The sequence below is a fragment of the Lasioglossum baleicum genome, unplaced genomic scaffold (genome assembly GCF_051020765.1).
Source record: "Lasioglossum baleicum unplaced genomic scaffold, iyLasBale1 scaffold0023, whole genome shotgun sequence".
NCBI lineage: Eukaryota > Metazoa > Arthropoda > Insecta > Hymenoptera > Halictidae > Lasioglossum > Lasioglossum baleicum.
The window spans coordinates 1543698-1562710 of record NW_027469083.1 but is presented as its reverse complement, the minus strand read 5'-3'; the positions used below and the strand labels follow the sequence as shown (position 1 = coordinate 1562710).

Below are 19013 nucleotides of genomic sequence, written 5' to 3'. Positions count from 1 at the left end.
CATTGTATTTTTTTCCGCACGCGAAAAGGAGGGGACAGAGGCGAGTTCCGGCTCGCGTCTGTCTCCTCCCCCCGTCCCACCCCCTGGTCAACCCGCATAAAACTTAAAAATATGATAAAATAACAGATAAAATCAGTAAATGAAAAGGTGTATAGATAAAATAGATAAAATAAAAGTCAATAAATAAATAAATAATAATAAGTAAATAAATACAATGGACAAAACACAACAAACATAAGAAGGGGGGGCAAAATAAAGGGGAATAAAAGATAAAGATAAAATTTATAATATGGAGTAAAATGAAATTTTATAAAATAAAAGGAGGGGGTCGACCGGCAGGTCGCATCTTTGTAGAGGAGGGGGAGGGGATTATTGCTCCACCTCGCCCCCCGCGAACTGTCCACCTCGGGGGCGCCTTAACGGCCAGCCCCCCTTGGCGGCGGTGGAAGTACTAAGTAGTACCACCGCCGCCATTACGTCTGCGGCCCCTTACGGGGGCCGTCGGCTTCGTCGGGGTTGCCCCGCCGATGCTAGCCTCCTGGCGGAGAGCGGGTCGGCATCCCTCTCCCTCTCCGCTACCTCCTTCTGCGTTATCACAATCTAGCAGAAGGAGGCAATCGCTGCTCTTGACCTCTCGCTGCCGATCATGTGGTCGACTACGACCGGCAACGGGAGGTCCATCCCAATAACGCCCCATAGGTCTCTACGCTGTGCCGACCACGCTGGAGATTCTTCCAGCGTATGCCGCGCAGAGTCCTGGGCCTCCTCGCAGTGGTGGCACTGCGATCCTCCTAGTGCCAGTTATGAACACACAGTTTGAGGAAACGGCGGTATTCAGGTAATTTAACTTATGCGCATGCATTGCTGCAACTTGTGCTGTTTAATTTAGAATTTTTGTTACCGCGCCATCCGATTTTTATACATGTGCAAATACTCGTACACGCTGCATTGTATTTTTATCCGCACGCGACAAGGAGGGGACAGAGATGAGTTCCGGCTCGCGTCTGTCTCCTCCCCCCGACCCACCCCCTGGTCAACCTGCATAAAACTTAAAAATATGATAAAATAAAAGATAAAATCAATAATTGAAAAGGTGTATAGATAAAATAGATAAAATAAAAGTCAATAAATAAATAAATATTAATAAGTAAATAAATACAATGGACAAAACACAACAAACATAAGAAGGGGGGGCAAAATAAAGGGGAATAAAAGATAAAGATAAAATTTATAATATGGAGTAAAATGAAATTTTATAAAATAAAAGGAGGGGGTCGACCGGCAGGTCGCATCTTTGTAGAGAGGGGGGAGGGGATTATTGCTCCACCTCGCCCCCCGCGACCTGTCCACCTCGGGGGCGCCTTAACGGCCAACCCCCCTTGGCGGCGGTGGAAGTACTAAGTAGTACCACCGCCGCCATTACGTCTGCGGCCCCTTACGGGGGCCGTCGGCCTCGTCGGGGTTGCCCCGCCGATGCTAGCCTCCTGGCGGAGAGAGGGGCGGCTTCCCTCTCCCTCTCCGCTGCCTCCTTCTGCGTTATCACAATCTCGCAGAAGGAGGCAATCGCTGCTCTTGACCTCTCGCTGCCGATCATGTGGTCGACCACGACCGGCAACGGGAGGTCCATCCCAATAACGCCCCTTAGGTCTCTGCGCGGTGCCGACCACGCTGGACATTCTTCCAGCGCATGCCGCGCAGAGTCCTGGGCCTCCTCGCAGTGGTGGCACTGCGATCCTCCCAATGCCAGTTATGAACACACAGTTTGAGGAAACGGAGGTATGCAGGTAATTTAACTTATGCGCATGCATTGCTGCAACTTGTGCTGCTTAATTTAGAATTTTTGTTACCGCGCCATCCGATTTTTATACATGTGCAAATACTCGTACACGCTGCATTGTATTTTTTTCCGCACGCGAAAAGGAGGGGACAGAGGCGAGTTCCGGCTCGCGTCTGTCTCCTCCCCCCGTCCCACCCCCTGGTCAACCCGCATAAAACTTAAAAATATGATAAAATAAAAGATAAAATCGATAATTGAAAAGGTGTATAGATAAAATAGATAAAATAAAAGTCAATAAATAAATAAATAATAATAAGTAAATAAATACAATGGACAAAACACAACAAACATAAGAAGGGGGGGCAAAATAAAGGGGAATAAAAGATAAAGATAAAATTTATAATATGGAGTAAAATGAAATTTTATAAAATAAAAGGAGGGGGTCGACCGGCAGGTCGCATCTTTGTAGAGGAGGGGGAGGGGATTATTGCTCCACCTCGCCCCCCGCGAACTGTCCACCTCGGGGGCGCCTTAACGGCCAGCCCCCCTTGGCGGCGGTGGAAGTACTAAGTAGTACCACCGCCGCTATTACGTCTGCGGCCCCTTACGGGGGCCGTCGGCCTCGTCGGGGTTGCCCCGCCGATGCTAGCCTCCTGGCGGAGAGAGGGGCGGCTTCCCTCTCCCTCTCCGCTGCCTCCTTCTGCGTTATCACAATCTCGCAGAAGGAGGCAATCGCTGCTCTTGACCTCTCGCTGCCGATCATGTGGTCGACCACGACCGGCAACGAGAGGTCCATCCCAATAACGCCCCATAGGTCTCTACGCGGTGCCGACCACGCTGGATAATCTTCCAGCGTATGCCGCGCAGAGTCCTGGGCCTCCTCGCAGTGGTGGCACTGCGATCCTCCCAGTGCCAGTCATGAACACAAAGTTAGAGGAAACGGCGGTATGCAGGTAATTTAACTTATGCGCATGCATTGCTGCAACTTGTGCTGTATAATTTAGAATTTTTGTTACCGCGCCATCCGATTTTTATACATGTGCAAATACTCGTACACGCTGCATTGTATTTTTTTCCGCACGCGACAAGGAGGGGACAGAAGCGAGTTCCGGCTCGCGTCTGTCCCCTCCCCCCGTCCCACCCCCCTCGTCAACCCGCATAAAACTTAAAAATATGATAAAATAAAAGATAAAATCAGTAAATGAAAGGGTGTATAGATAAAATAGATAAAATAAAAGTCAATAAATAAATAAATAATAATAAGTAAATAAATACAATGGACAAAACACAACAAACATAAGAAGGGGGGGCAAAATAAAGGGGAATAAAAGATAAAGATAAAATTTATAATATAGAGTAAAATGAAATATTATAGAATAAAAGGAGGGGGGTCGACCGGCAGGTCGCATCTTTGTAGAGAGGGGGGGAGGGGATTATTGCTCCACCTCGCCCCCCGCGAACTGTCCACCTCGGGGGCGCCTTAACGGCCAACCCCCCTTGGCGGCGGTGGAAGTACTAAGTAGTACCACCGCCGCCATTACGTCTGCGGCCCCTTACGGGGGCCGTCGGCCTCGTCGGGGTTGCCCCGCCGATGCTAGCCTCCTGGCGGAGAGCGGGTCGGCTTCCCTCTCCCTCTCCGCTGCCTCCTTCTGCGTTATCACAATCTAGCAGAAGGTGGCAATCGCTGCTCTTGACCTCTCGCTGCCGATCATGTGGTCGACCACGACCGGCAACGGGAGGTCCATCCCAATAACGCCCCTTAGGTCTCTGCGCGGTGCCGACCACGCTGGACATTCTTCCAGCGTATGCCGCGCAGAGTCCTGGGCCTCCTCGCAGTGGTGGCACTGCGATCCTCCCAATGCCAGTTATGAACACACAGTTTGAGGAAACGGAGGTATGCAGGTAATTTAATTTATGCGCATGCATTGCTGCAACTTGTGCTGTATAATTTAGAATTTTTGTTACCGCGCCATCCGATTTTTATACATGTGCAAATACTCGTACACGCTGCATTGTATTTTTTTCCGCACGCGACAAGGAGGGGACAGAGGCGGGTTCCGGCTCGCGTCTGTCCCCTCCCCCCGTCCCACCCCCTGGTCAACCCGCATAAAACTTAAAAATATGATAAAATAAAAGATAAAATCAATAATTGAAAAGGTGTATAGATAAAATAGATAAAATAAAAGTCAATAAATAAATAAATAATAATAAGTAAATAAATACAATGGACAAAACACAACAAACATAAGAAGGGGGGCAAAATAAAGGGGAATAAAAGATAAAGATAAAATTTATAATATGGAGTAAAATGAAATTTTATAAAATAAAAGGAGGGGGGTCGACCGGCAGGTCGCATCTTTGTAGAGGAGGGGGAGGGGATTATTGCTCCACCTCGCCCCCCGCGTACTGTCCACCTCGGGGGCGCCTTAACGGCCAGCCCCCCTTGGCGGCGGTGGAAGTACTAAGTAGTACCACCGCCGCCATTACGTCTGCGGCCCCTTACGGGGGCCGTCGGCTTCGTCGGGGTTGCCCCGCCGATGCTAGCCTCCTGGCGGAGAGCGGGTCGGCATCCCTCTCCCTCTCCGCTACCTCCTTCTGCGTTATCACAATCTAGCAGAAGGAGGCAATCGCTGCTCTTGACCTCTCGCTGCCGATCATGTGGTCGACTACGACCGGCAACGGGAGGTCCATCCCAAAAACGCCCCATAGGTCTCGACGCGGTGCCGACCACGCTGGATATTCTTCCAGCGTATGCCGCGCAGAGTCCTGGGCCTCCTCGCAGTGGTGGCACTGCGATCCTCCTAGTGCCAGTTATGAACACACAGTTTGAGGAAACGGCGGTATTCAGGTAATTTAACTTATGCGCATGCATTGCTGCAACTTGTGCTGTATAATTTAGAATTTTTGTTACCTCGCCATCCGATTTTTATACATGTGCAAATACTCGTACACGCTGCTTTGTATTTTTTTCCGCACGCGACAAGGAGGGGACAGAGGCGAGTTCCGGCTCGCGTCTGTCCCCTCCCCCCGTCCCACCCCCCTGGTCAACCCGCATAAAACTTAAAAATATGATAAAATAAAAGATAAAATCAGTAAATGAAAGGGTGTATAGATAAAATAGATAAAATAAAAGTCAATAAATAAATAAATAATAATAAGTAAATAAATACAATGGACAAAACACAACAAACATAAGAAGGGGGGGCAAAATAAAGGGGAATAAAAGATAAAGATAAAATTTATAATATAGAGTAAAATGAAATATTATAGAATAAAAGGAGGGGGGTTGACCGGCAGGTCGCATCTTTGTAGAGAGGGGGGGAGGGGATTATTGCTCCACCTCGCCCCCCGCGACCTGTCCACCTCGGGGGCGCCTTAACGGCCAACCCCCCTTGGCGGCGGTGGAAGTACTAAGTAGTACCACCGCCGCCATTACGTCTGCGGCCCCTTACGGGGGCCGTCGGCCTCGTCGGGGTTGCCCCGCCGATGCTAGCCTCCTGGCGGAGAGCGGGTCGGCTTCCCTCTCCCTCTCCGCTGCCTCCTTCTGCGTTATCACAATCTAGCAGAAGGAGGCAATCGCTGCTCTTGACCTCTCGCTGCCGATCATGTGGTCGACCACGACCGGCAACGGGATGTCCATCCCAATAACGCCCCTTAGGTCTCTGCGCGGTGCCGACCACGCTGGACATTCTTCCAGCGTATGCCGCGCAGAGTCCTGGGCCTCCTCGCAGTGGTGGCACTGCGATCCTCCCAATGCCAGTTATGAACACACAGTTTGAGGAAACGGAGGTATGCAGGTAATTTAACTTATGCGCATGCATTGCTGCAACTTGTGCTGTTTAATTTAGAATTTTTGTTACCGCGCCATCCGATTTTTATACATGTGCAAATACTCGTACACGCTGCATTGTATTTTTTTCCGCACGCGACAAGGAGGGGACAGAGGCGAGTTCCGGCTCGCGTCTGTCCCCTCCCCCCGTCCCACCCCCTGGTCAACCCGCATAAAACTTAAAAATATGATAAAATAAAAGATAAAATCAGTAATTGAAAAGGTGTATAGATAAAATAGATAAAATAAAAGTCAATAAATAAATAAATAATAATAAGTAAATAAATACAATGGACAAAACACAACAAACATAAGAAGGGGGGCAAAATAAAGGGGAATAAAAGATAAAGATAAAATTTATAATATAGAGTAAAATGAAATATTATAAAATAAAAGAAGGGGGGTCGACCGGCAGGTCGCATCTTTGTAGAGAGGGGGGGAAGGGGATTATTGCTCCACCTCGCCCCCCGCGACCTGTCCACCTCGGGGGCGCTTTAACGGCCAGCCCCCCTTGGCGGCGGTGGAAGTACTAAGTAGTACCACCGCCGCCATTACGTCTGCGGCCCCTTACGGGGGCCGTCGGCCTCGTCGGGGTTGCCCCACTGATGCTAGCCTCCTGGCGGAGTGCGGGTCGGCTTCCCTCACCCTCTCCGCTGCCTCCTTCTGCGTTATCACAATCTCGCAGAAGGAGGCAATCGCTGCTCTTGACCTCTCGCTGCCGATCATGGGGTCGACCACGACCGGCAACGGGAGGTCCATCCCAAAAACGCCCCTTAGGTCTCTGCGCGGTGCCGACCACGCTGGACATTCTTCCAGCGCATGCCGCGCAGAGTCCTGGGCCTCCTCGCAGTGGTGGCACTGCGATCCTCCCAATGCCAGTTATGAACACACAGTTTGAGGAAACGGAGGTATGCAGGTAATTTAACTTATGCGCATGCATTGCTGCAACTTGTGCTGCTTAATTTAGAATTTTTGTTACCGCGCCATCCGATTTTTATACATGTGCAAATACTCGTACACGCTGCATTGTATTTTTTTCCGCACGCGAAAAGGAGGGGACAGAGGCGAGTTCCGGCTCGCGTCTGTCTCCTCCCCCCGTCCCACCCCCTGGTCAACCCGCATAAAACTTAAAAATATGATAAAATAAAAGATAAAATCAGTAAATGAAAGGGTGTATAGATAAAATAGATAAAATAAAAGTCAATAAATAAATAAATAATAATAAGTAAATAAATACAATGGACAAAACACAACAAACATAAGAAGGGGGGGCAAAATAAAGGGGAATAAAAGATAAAGATAAAATTTATAATATAGAGTAAAATGAAATATTATAGAATAAAAGGAGGGGGGTCGACCGGCAGGTCGCATCTTTGTAGAGAGGGGGGGGAGGGGATTATTGCTCCACCTCGCCCCCCGCGACCTGTCCACCTCGGGGGCGCCTTAACGGCCAACCCCCCTTGGCGGCGGTGGAAGTACTAAGTAGTACCACCGCCGCCATTACGTCTGCGGCCCCTTACGGGGGCCGTCGGCCTCGTCGGAGTTGCCCCGCCGATGCTAGCCTCCTGGCGGAGAGCGGGTCGGCTTCCCTCTCCCTCTCCGCTGCCTCCTTCTGCGTTATCACAATCTAGCAGAAGGAGGCATTCGCTGCTCTTGACCTCTCGCTGCCGATCATGAGGTCGACCACGACCGGCAACGAGAGGTCCATCCCAATAACGCCCCTTAGGTCTCTGCGCGGCGTCGACCACGCTGGACATTCTTCCAGCGTATGCCGCGCAGAGTCCTGGGCCTCCTCGCAGTGGTGGCACTGCGATCCTCCCAGTGCCAGTCATGAACACAAAGTTAGAGGAAACGGCGGTATGCAGGTAATTTAACTTATGCGCATGCATTGCTGCAACTTGTGCTGTATGATTTAGAATTTTTGTTACCGCGCCATCCGATTTTTATACATGTGCAAATACTCGTACACGCTGCATTGTATTTTTTTCCGCACGCGACAAGGAGGGGACAGAGGCGGGTTCCGGCTCGCGTCTGTCCCCTCCCCCCGTCCCACCCCCTGGTCAACCCGCATAAAACTTAAAAATATGATAAAATAAAAGATAAAATCAATAATTGAAAAGGTGTATAGATAAAATAGATAAAATAAAAGTCAATAAATAAATAAATAATAATAAGTTAATAAATACAATGGACAAAACACAACAAACATAAGAAGGGGGGCAAAATAAAGGGGAATAAAAGATAAAGATAAAATTTATAATATGGAGTAAAATGAAATTTTATAAAATAAAAGGAGGGGGGTCGACCGGCAGGTCGCATCTTTGTAGAGGAGGGGGAGGGGATTATTGCTCCACCTCGCCCCCCGCGTACTGTCCACCTCGGGGGCGCCTTAACGGCCAGCCCCCCTTGGCGGCGGTGGAAGTACTAAGTAGTACCACCGCCGCCATTACGTCTGCGGCCCCTTACGGGGGCCGTCGGCTTCGTCGGGGTTGCCCCGCCGATGCTAGCCTCCTGGCGGAGAGCGGGTCGGCATCCCTCTCCCTCTCCGCTACCTCCTTCTGCGTTATCACAATCTAGCAGAAGGAGGCAATCGCTGCTCTTGACCTCTCGCTGCCGATCATGTGGTCGACTACGACCGGCAACGGGAGGTCCATCCCAAAAACGCCCCATAGGTCTCTACGCGGTGCCGACCACGCTGGATATTCTTCCAGCGTATGCCGCGCAGAGTCCTGGGCCTCCTCGCAGTGGTGGCACTGCGATCCTCCTAGTGCCAGTTATGAACACACAGTTTGAGGAAACGGCGGTATTCAGGTAATTTAACTTATGCGCATGCATTGCTGCAACTTGTGCTGTATAATTTAGAATTTTTGTTACCTCGCCATCCGATTTTTATACATGTGCAAATACTCGTACACGCTGCTTTGTATTTTTTCCGCACGCGACAAGGAGGGGACAGAGGCGAGTTCCGGCTCGCGTCTGTCCCCACCCCCCGTCCCACCCCCCTGGTCAACCCGCATAAAACTTAAAAATATGATAAAATAAAAGATAAAATCAGTAAATGAAAAGGTGTATAGATAAAATAGATAAAATAAAAGTCAATAAATAAATAAATAATAATAAGTAAATAAATACAATGGACAAAAAACAACAAACATAAGAAGGGGGGCAAAATAAAGGGGAATAAAAGATAAAATTTATAATATAGAGTAAAATGAAATATTATAAAATAAAAGGAGGGGCGTCGACCGGCAGGTCGCATCTTTGTAGAGGGGGGGAAGGGGATTATTGCTCCACCTCGCCCCCCGCGACCTGTCCACCTCGGGGGCGCCTTAACGGCCAGCCCCCCATGGCGGCGGTGGAAGTACTAAGTAGTACCACCGCCGCCATTACGTCTGCGGCCCCTTACGGGGGCCGTCGGCCTCGTCGGGGTTGCCCCGCCGATGCTAGCCTCCTGGCGGAGAGCGGGTCGGCTTCCCTTTCCCTCTCCGCTGCCTCCTTCTGCGTTATCACAATCTCGCAGAAGGAGGCAATCGCTGCTCTTGACCTCTCGCTGCCGATCATGTGGTCGACCACGACCGGCAACGGGAGGTCCATCCCAATAACGCCCCTTAGGTCTCTGCGCGGTGCCGACCACGCTGGACATTCTTCCAGCGTATGCCGCGCAGAGTCCTGGGCCTCCGCGCAGTGGTGGCACTGCGATCCTCCTAGTGCCAGTTATGAACACACAGTTTGAGGAAACGGCGGTATGCAGGTAATTTAACTTATGCGCATGCATTGCTGCAACTTGTGCTGTATAATTTAGAATTTTTGTTACCGCGCCATCCGATTTTTATACATGTGCAAATACTCGTACACGCTGCATTGTATTTTTTTCCGCACGCGACAAGGAGGGGACAGAAGCGAGTTCCGGCTCGCGTCTGTCCCCTCCCCCCGTCCCACCCCCCTGGTCAACCCGCATAAAACTTAAAAATATGATAAAATAAAAGATAAAATCAGTAAATGAAAGGGTGTATAGATAAAATAGATAAAATAAAAGTCAATAAATAAATAAATAATAATAAGTAAATAAATACAATGGACAAAACACAACAAACATAAGAAGGGGGGGCAAAATAAAGGGGAATAAAAGATAAAGATAAAATTTATAATATAGAGTAAAATGAAATATTATAGAATAAAAGGAGGGGGGTCGACCAGCAGGTCGCATCTTTGTAGAGAGGGGGGGAGGGGATTATTGCTCCACCTCGCCCCCCGCGACCTGTCCACCTCGGGGGCGCCTTAACGGCCAACCCCCCTTGGCGGCGGTGGAAGTACTAAGTAGTACCACCGCCGCCATTACGTCTGCGGCCCCTTACGGGGGCCGTCGGCCTCGTCGGGGTTGCCCCGCCGATGCTAGCCTCCTGGCGGAGAGCGGGTCGGCTTCCCTCTCCCTCTCCGCTGCCTCCTTCTGCGTTATCACAATCTAGCAGAAGGAGGCAATCGCTGCTCTTGACCTCTCGCTGCCGATCATGTGGTCGACCACGACCGGCAACGGGATGTCCATCCCAATAACGCCCCTTAGGTCTCTGCGCGGTGCCGACCACGCTGGACATTCTTCCAGCGTATGCCGCGCAGAGTCCTGGGCCTCCTCGCAGTGGTGGCACTGCGATCCTCCCAATGCCAGTTATGAACACACAGTTTGAGGAAACGGAGGTATGCAGGTAATTTAACTTATGCGCATGCATTGCTGCAACTTGTGCTGTTTAATTTAGAATTTTTGTTACCGCGCCATCCGATTTTTATACATGTGCAAATACTCGTACACGCTGCATTGTATTTTTTTCCGCACGCGACAAGGAGGGGACAGAGGCGAGTTCCGGCTCGCGTCTGTCTCCTCCCCCCGTCCCACCCCCTGGTCAACCCGCATAAAACTTAAAAATATGATAAAATAAAAGATAAAATCAGTAATTGAAAAGGTGTATAGATAAAATAGATAAAATAAAAGTCAATAAATAAATAAATAATAATAAGTAAATAAATACAATGGACAAAACACAACAAACATAAGAAGGGGGGCAAAATAAAGGGGAATAAAAGATAAAGATAAAATTTATAATATAGAGTAAAATGAAATATTATAAAATGAAAGGAGGGGGGTGGACCGGCAGGTCGCATCTTTGTAGAGAGGGGGGAAGGGGATTATTGCTCCACCTCGCCCCCCGCGACCTGTCCACCTCGGGGGCGCCTTAACGGCCAGCCCTCCTTGGCGGCGGTGGAAGTACTAAGTAGTACCACCGCCGCCATTACGTCTGCGGCCCCTTACGGGGGCCGTCGGCCTCGTCGGGGTTGCCCCGCCGATGCTAGCCTCCTGGCGGAGAGCGGGTCGGCTTCCCTCTCCCTCTCCGCTGCCACCTTCTGCGTTATCACAATCTAGCAGAAGGAGGCAATCGCTGCTCTTGACCTCTCGCTGCCGATTATGTGGTCGACCACGACCGGCAACGGGAGGTCCATCCCAAAAACGCCCCTTAGGTCTCTGCGCGGTGCCGACCACGCTGGACATTCTTCCAGCGTATGCCGCGCAGAGTCCTGGGCCTCCTCGCAGTGGTGGCACTGCGATCCTCCCAATGCCAATTATGAACACACAGTTTGAGGAAACGGAGGTATGCAGGTAATTTAGCTTATGCGCATGCATTGCTGCAACTTGTGCTGTATAATTTAGAATTTTTGTTACCGCGCCATCCGATTTTTATACATGTGCAAATACTCGTACACGCTGCATTGTATTTTTTTCCGCACGCGACAAGGAGGGGACAGAGGCGAGTTCCGGCTCGCGTCTGTCCCCTCCCCCCGTCCCACCCCCCTGGTCAACCCGCATAAAGCTTAAAAATATGATAAAATAAAAGATAAAGTCAGTAAATGAAAAGGTATATAGATAAAATAGATAAAATAAAAGTCATTAAATAAATAAATAATAATAAGTAAATAAATACAATGGACAAAACACAACAAACATAAGAAGGGGGGCAAAATAAAGGGGAATAAAAGATAAAGATAAAATTTATAATATAGAGTAAAATGAAATATTATAAAATAAAAGGAGGGGGGTCGACCGGCAGGTCGCATCTTTGTAGAGAGGGGGGAAGGGGATTATTGCTCCACCTCGCCCCCCGCGACCTGTCCACCTCGGGGGCGCCTTAACGGCCAGCCCCCCTTGGCGGCGGTGGAAGTACTAAGTAGTACCACCGCCGCCATTACGTCTGCGGTCCCTTACGGGGGCCGTCGGCCTCGTCGGGGTTGCCCCGCCGATGCTAGCCTCCTGGCGGAGAGCGGGTCGGCTTCCCTCACCCTCTCCGCTGCCTCCTTCTGCGTTATCACAATCTCGCAGAAGGAGGCAATCGCTGCTCTTGACCTCTCGCTGCCGATCATGTGGTCGACCACGACCGGCAACGGGAGGTCCATCCCAATAACGCCCCTTAGGTCTCTGCGCGGTGCCAACCACGCTGGACATTCTTCCAGCGTATGCCGCGCAGAGTCCTGGGCCTCCTCGCAGTGGTGGCACTGCGATCCTCCTAGTGCCAGTTATGAACACACAGTTTGAGGAAACGGAGGTATGCAGGTAATTTAACTTATGCGCATGCATTGCTGCAACTTGTGCTGTATAATTTAGAATTTTTCTTACCGCGCCATCCGATTTTTATATATGTGCAAATACTCGTACACGCTGCATTGTATTTTTTTCCGCACGCGACAAGGAGGGGACAGAGGCGAGTTCCGGCTCGCGTCTGTGCCCTCCCCCCGTCCCACCCCCCTGGTCAACCCGCATAAAACTTAAAAATATGATAAAATAAAAGATAAAATCAGTAAATGTAAAGGTGTATAGATAAAATAGATAAAATAAAAGTCATTAAATAAATAAATAATAATAAGTAAATAAATACAATGGACAAAACACAACAAACATAAGAAGGGGGGCAAAATAAAGGGGAATAAAAGATAAAGATAAAATTTATAATATAGAGTAAAATGAAATATTATAAAATGAAAGGAGGGGGGTGGACCGGCAGGTCGCATCTTTGTAGAGAGGGGGGAAGGGGATTATTGCTCCACCTCGCCCCCCGCGACCTGTCCACCTCGGGGGCGCCTTAACGGCCAGCCCTCCTTGGCGGCGGTGGAAGTACTAAGTAGTACCACCGCCGCCATTACGTCTGCGGCCCCTTACGGGGGCCGTCGGCCTCGTCGGGGTTGCCCCGCCGATGCTAGCCTCCTGGCGGAGAGCGGGTCGGCTTCCCTCTCCCTCTCCGCTGCCTCCTTCTGCGTTATCACAATCTAGCACAAGGAGGCATTCGCTGCTCTTGACCTCTCGCTGCCGATCATGTGGTCGACCACGACCGGCAACGGGAGGTCCATCCCAATAACGCCCCTTAGGTCTCTGCGCGGTGCCGACCACGCTGGACATTCTTCCAACGTATGCCGCGCAGAGTCCTGGGCCTCCTCGCAGTGGTGGCACTGCGATCCTCCCAATGCCAAGTATGAACACACAGTTTGAGGAAACGGAGGTATGCAGGTAATTTAACTTATGCGCATGCATTGCTGCAACTTGTGCTGTATAATTTAGAATTTTTCTTACCGCGCCATCCGATTTTTATACATGTGCAAATACTCGTACACGCTGCATTGTATTTTTTTCCGCACGCGACAAGGAGGGGACAGAGGCGAGTTCCGGCTCGCGTCTGTCCCCTCCCCCCGTCCCACCCCCCTGGTCAACCCGCATAAAACTTAAAAATATGATAAAATAAAAGATAAAATCAGTAAATGAAAAGGTGTATAGATAAAATAAAAGTCATTAAATAAATAAATAATAATAAGTAAATAAATACAATGGACAAAACACAACAAACATAAGAAGGGGGGCAAAATAAAGGGGAATAAAAGATAAAGATAAAATTTATAATATAGAGTAAAATGAAATATTATAAAATAAAAGGAGGGGGGTCGACCGGCAGGTCGCATCTTTGTAGAGAGGGGGGGAGGGGATTATTGCGCCACCTCGCCTCCCGCGACCTGTCCACCTCGGGGGCGCCTTAACGGCCAGCCCTCCTTGGCGGCGGTGGAAGTACTAAGTAGTACCACCGCCGCCATTACGTCTGCGGCCCCTTACGGGGGCCGTCGGCCTCGTCGGGGTTGCCCCGCCGATGCTAGCCTCCTGGCGGAGAGCGGATCGGCTTCCCTCTCCCTCTCCGCTGCCTCCTTCTGCGTTATCACAATCTAGCAGAAGGAGGCATTCGCTGCTCTTGACCTCTCGCTGCCGATCATGTGGTCGACCACGACCGGCAACGGGAGGTCCATCCCAATAACGCCCCTTAGGTCTCTGCGCGGTGCCGACCACGCTGGACATTCTTCCAACGTATGGCGCGCAGAGTCCTGGGCCTCCTCGCAGTGGTGGCACTGCGATCCTCCCAATGCCAAGTATGAACACACAGTTTGAGGAAACGGAGGTATGCAGGTAATTTAACTTATGCGCATGCATTGCTGCAACTTGTGCTGTATAATTTAGAATTTTTCTTACCGCGCCATCCGATTTTTATACATGTGCAAATACTCGTACACGCTGCATTGTATTTTTTTCCGCACGCGACAAGGAGGGGACAGAGGCGAGTTCCGGCTCGCGTCTGTCCCCTCCCCCCGTCCCGCCCCCCTGGTCAACCCGCATAAAACTTAAAAATATGATAAAATAAAAGATAAAATCAGTAAATGAAAAGGTGTATAGATAAAATAAAAGTCATTAAATAAATAAATAATAATAAGTAAATAAATACAATGGACAAAACACAACAAACATAAGAAGGGGGGCTGTTTCGACTTCGACCGACGGTCGGAAAGCCTGAGTGCCGGGATCGCCCAGGTTTGGACGCGCGAGGAAAGGTAACGGTCACGACACAAGGATTAAAGAAGACTCGCGGTGGACGATGTGATGGAGATCAATGACGAACGTTGATTTATTGATATGAAAGAAGTGGAGCGCGCACGGCTCTGACCCGCGTGAATTCCAGAAAAGCAGGTGTTACAAAAGGTTTTTGAACCAGAGTGTTTCTGTGCGCGATGAACCAGAGAGAGAGTCTCCGCTTCGCCGAGGGGGTTCCCGAATAGGCCCAAGTCGACGAACGCGGTGGTCCGCGATTGGCGGATCGATCGCAGAGTCGATTGTTTCGGGATTCGAATCGAGGTAGTTTACGGGTCACGACGGCGAGCCGTTGAGAACGCGGTGTCGAAAATAATAACACACGGCGTGTGTTCTTGAAATAGGTAGAAAAACCCAGCGTGTCCCAATCGACCGGCAAACCTCTCGATTCGAATCCCGAACATACCGCCCGCCTCGAAACACAGTTTCGAAACGCAACGTATCAAAAAAAAAAAGAAACGGAAAAACGTAAACGATAGTGGGAGTGCGTTTTACAATGCCCGGTAACGCTAAACCCAGAACGCACGCATGAGAGGCAACTCGGTGTCGCCGTAATCGCTTGGTTTGTACAATTAATAAAATACGCTGGTCGCTGTATAAAATGCGCGAGCGCCGCCCGCCGTGACGGAACGCATCGGGTGCAACGAGACGCAAACCGTTTGAATCACGCGCGGGGCGCGAGGGAGACGAGGCTGGGAACGAACACGCTCGAACGCAGCCGAACGGAGCTGAATATACGTTGCGGGCGCTGCGCTTTTGACGGGTCACAGAAATAATGTGGAGATGAATTGCAAGTGCGCGAGAGCGGAGGCGAGTGCGCGAGAGCCTAGGCACGAGAGCGTAAGCGCGAGCTGTTGCGCAAGAGCACGAGAGTGCGAGATTGGTGGCGCGACCGGATGCGCGGGAGCACACGAGTGCGAGAGCGGAGGCGCGACCGGACGCGGGAGAGCACGAGAGTGCGAGATTGGTGGCGCGACCGGATGCGCGGGAGCACACGAGTGCGAGAGCGGAGGCGCGACCGGTCGCGGGAGAGCACGAGAGTGCGAGATTGGTGGCGCGACCGGATGCGCGGGAGCACACGAGTGCGAGAGCGGAGGCGCTACCGGACGCGGGAGAGCACGAGAGTGCGAGATTGGTGGCGCGACCGGATGCGCGGGAGCACACGAGTGCGAGAGCGGAGGCGCAACCGGACGCCCGAGAGCACGAGAGTGCGAGAGCGGAGGCGCGACCGGATGCGCGGGAGCACACGAGTGCGAGAGCGGAGGCGCGACCGGTCGCGGGAGAGCACGAGAGTGCGAGATTGGTGGCGCGACCGGATGCGCGGGAGCACACGAGTGCGAGAGCGGAGGCGCAACCGGACGCCCGAGAGCACGAGAGTGCGAGAGCGGAGGCGCGAACGGATGCGCGGGAGCACGAAAGTGCGAGATTGGAGGCGCGACCGGATGCGCGGGAGCACACGAGTGCGAGAGCGGAGGCGCGACCGGACGCGGGAGAGCACGAGAGTGCGAGATCGGTGGCGCAACCGGATGCGCGGGAGCACACGAGTGCGAGAGCGGAGGCGCGAGCGAATGCGCGGTAGCACTAGAGTGCGAGAGCGGATCGTCTTGAATGCAATGATGCATGGATATTGTTGAGAACTCGCGGGAATTGCCACGGGCAGCATGGACTGTATCCGACTCGTCGGACTGACACGCTGTGGGTCCGGAGATGACCCACCCGAAGATGGTTTCCTGTGCTACTGGCGATCCGCTGTGACATTTCCGCACGCCATCGAGAATGATGCTGGGGTAAACGTCCGCGCCGAGAATCAAGTGGATCGCGGATCGGTTTGACGGGTCGGGGTCGGCCCATTCCAAATCCGCAAGGTGCGCTAGAACTCGCGACTCGTGGATACGTTTCGGCGCGTACGTTGAAAGCGCAGGGAGCACGAGGGCGACGGTTGACACCGCAGGAGTCGCGTGCAAGCGGTGGGCTATCTGGAGATGCACGGCGTGACGCACGGTCCCGGCGTGGACGCTGCCGACCGCTGAAATCGAAGTATTGACGCGGGTGCGCTTTGCTCGCAGGATATGCACCATCGCTTCGGTTATGAAACTTGTTTCGGAGCCTTGGTCGATCAGGGCTCGGATAGTAACGCAACGACCGGAGGAGACGCTTATTTTTACAAGCGCCGTGGCCAATAAGATCGCGGAGCGTGGTTTTCCGCGTGTAGACGCGAGGTGAGCGCTGACCTCGGACCCCACCGATACGGGCGCGGAGTTTTCGGATGCTGACGGTGCTACGTCTTCGTGTAGGAGAGAATGGTGTCGTCGGTGACATACGCGACACGAATATTTGCTTGAACAGTCCAAAGTGGTATGCGCGTTGCTCAAACAGTTGAAACAACGATTGAATTTATTGATGAGCTCGCGCCGTTCGTGAGGGTTCCGCGCCGTGAACTGCGGGCATGCGCTTACGAAATGAGATGCTCGACACATCGGGCATGGCGGAAACGGTTTCGTCGACGTTTGAGACGCTGTGACGGCATGCACGTGGGCATGGTCAACGACCGATTGAGTCGTCGCGACGGGGCACACCGCGGCGGTAATGGACACACTTTCGGAAAATTCTTCGAGCCCACGAACGCGAGAATCAACGAAATTCGACAGCAGCTCGAAGGCCGGCGGTGCAACGTCGTCGCTGATTTTCAGTTTCCAGGCTTTGCGCGACGAAGTGTCCAGCTTCTGGGACACCAGATGGACCAGGATATCGTTCCAGAGATCTTCCGGTTTCCGTCCTAGATTTTTCAGCGACGCGGTGATGACGCAGACGCGATCGCGAAGTCTTTGTAAGTCGGCCGCCGACTCGTGAGAAAGCGCGGGCAGGTCGAACAATGATTGAAGGTGTGCGGTAACGAGACGTCGCGGATTTTGGTAGCGCTTCATTAGAGCAGTCCAGGCAACTGTGAAATTATCCTCGGTGATGGGAATATTTTCGATACATTCGAGAGCGCGACCCGTGAGGGACGACGTCAGGTAATGGAGGCGCGATACGTCGTGAAGCGATGGGTTTTTGATGATGAGGGCGGTGAAACGGTCGCGAAACGATTCCCACGTCGCGTATCGGCCATCGAATTCTGGCAAGTTTAAACGCGGAAGCTGATCGGCTGGTACAGGCGGAAGCACTTGCCCGTCGCAATGATTTGAAGGGTGACTTACGGGGACGCTGGTCAAATCGTCGAGCTGAGACGTCATGAACGCCAGGGTCTCCAAGTATGTTTCCTCCGTTTCCTCGAACTGATTCTCGGAGAAGTACGGGATCTTGGTCTGGTCCGCGGGAGGGATGATGGAGCAGACTCGGTCGTTTCCGGTGTTGAATTTCTGCCAGTGGTCCTGCAGGTGGGCGATTCTAGTACGCAGTGTGGCCTTGGTCCATTTCTCCTTCCCCAGCTTCCTCAGATTGAGAAGACTGCGTCCGATGGCTCGCTTCGTTTGGAGTTGGCTTTCGATTGCCTCTACCCCCGCCATGATAGTAGATATTTCCGTTCTCAATGTGGCACCGTACACTTTCTCGCGATCCGGCTCGAAGGACCAATGTTTCGACTTCGACCGACGGTCGGAAAGCCTGAGTGCCGGGATCGCCCAGGTTTGGACGCGCGAGGAAAGGTAACGGTCACGACACAAGGATTAAAGAAGACTCGCGGTGGACGATGTGATGGAGATCAATGACGAACGTTGATTTATTGATATGAAAGAAGTGGAGCGCGCACGGCTCTGACCCGCGTGAATTCCAGAAAAGCAGGTGTTACAAAAGGTTTTTGAACCAGAGTGTTTCTGTGCGCGATGAACCAGAGAGAGAGTCTCCGCTTCGCCGAGGGGGTTCCCGAATAGGCCCAAGTCGACGAACGCGGTGGTCCGCGATTGGCGGATCGATCGCAGAGTCGATTGTTTCGGGATTCGAATCGAGGTAGTTTACGGGTCACGACGGCGAGCCGTTGAGAACGCGGTGTCGAAAATAATAACACACGGCGTGTGTTCTTGAAATAGGTAGAAAAACCCAGCGTGTCCCAATCGACCGGCAAACCTCTCGATTCGAATCCCGAACAGGGGCAAAATAAAGGGGAATAAAAGATAAAGATAAAATTTATAATATAGAGTAAAATGAAATATTATAAAATAAAAGGAGGGGGGTCGACCGGCAGGTCGCATCTTTGTAGAGAGGGGGGGAGGGGATTATTGCGCCACCTCGCCTCCCGCGACCTGTCCACCTCGGGGGCGCCTTAACGGCCAGCCCTCCTTGGCGGCGGTGGAAGTACTAAGTAGTACCACCGCCGCCATTACGTCTGCGGCCCCTTACGGGGGCCGTCGGCCTCGTCGGGGTTGCCCCGCCGATGCTAGCCTCCTGGCGGAGAGCGGATCGGCTTCCCTCTCCCTCTCCGCTGCCTCCTTCTGTGTTATCACAATCTAGCAGAAGGAGGCATTCGCTGCTCT

At 51.7% G+C, this 19013-nt stretch overlaps 1 protein-coding gene across 1 annotated transcript in view; it reads right to left on the bottom strand.

The window, feature by feature from the left end:
- The window catches only part of LOC143219314 (uncharacterized), a 99713-nt gene extending 81663 nt beyond the window's left edge, over positions 1-18050 (bottom strand). Inside the window, exon 1 of the mRNA XM_076445318.1 lies at positions 16043-18050. Within this exon, the coding sequence (XP_076301433.1) occupies positions 16043-18050 (2008 nt within the window). The remainder of the gene's footprint in view (positions 1-16042) is intronic.
- Positions 18051-19013: the final 963 nt, after the last annotated feature.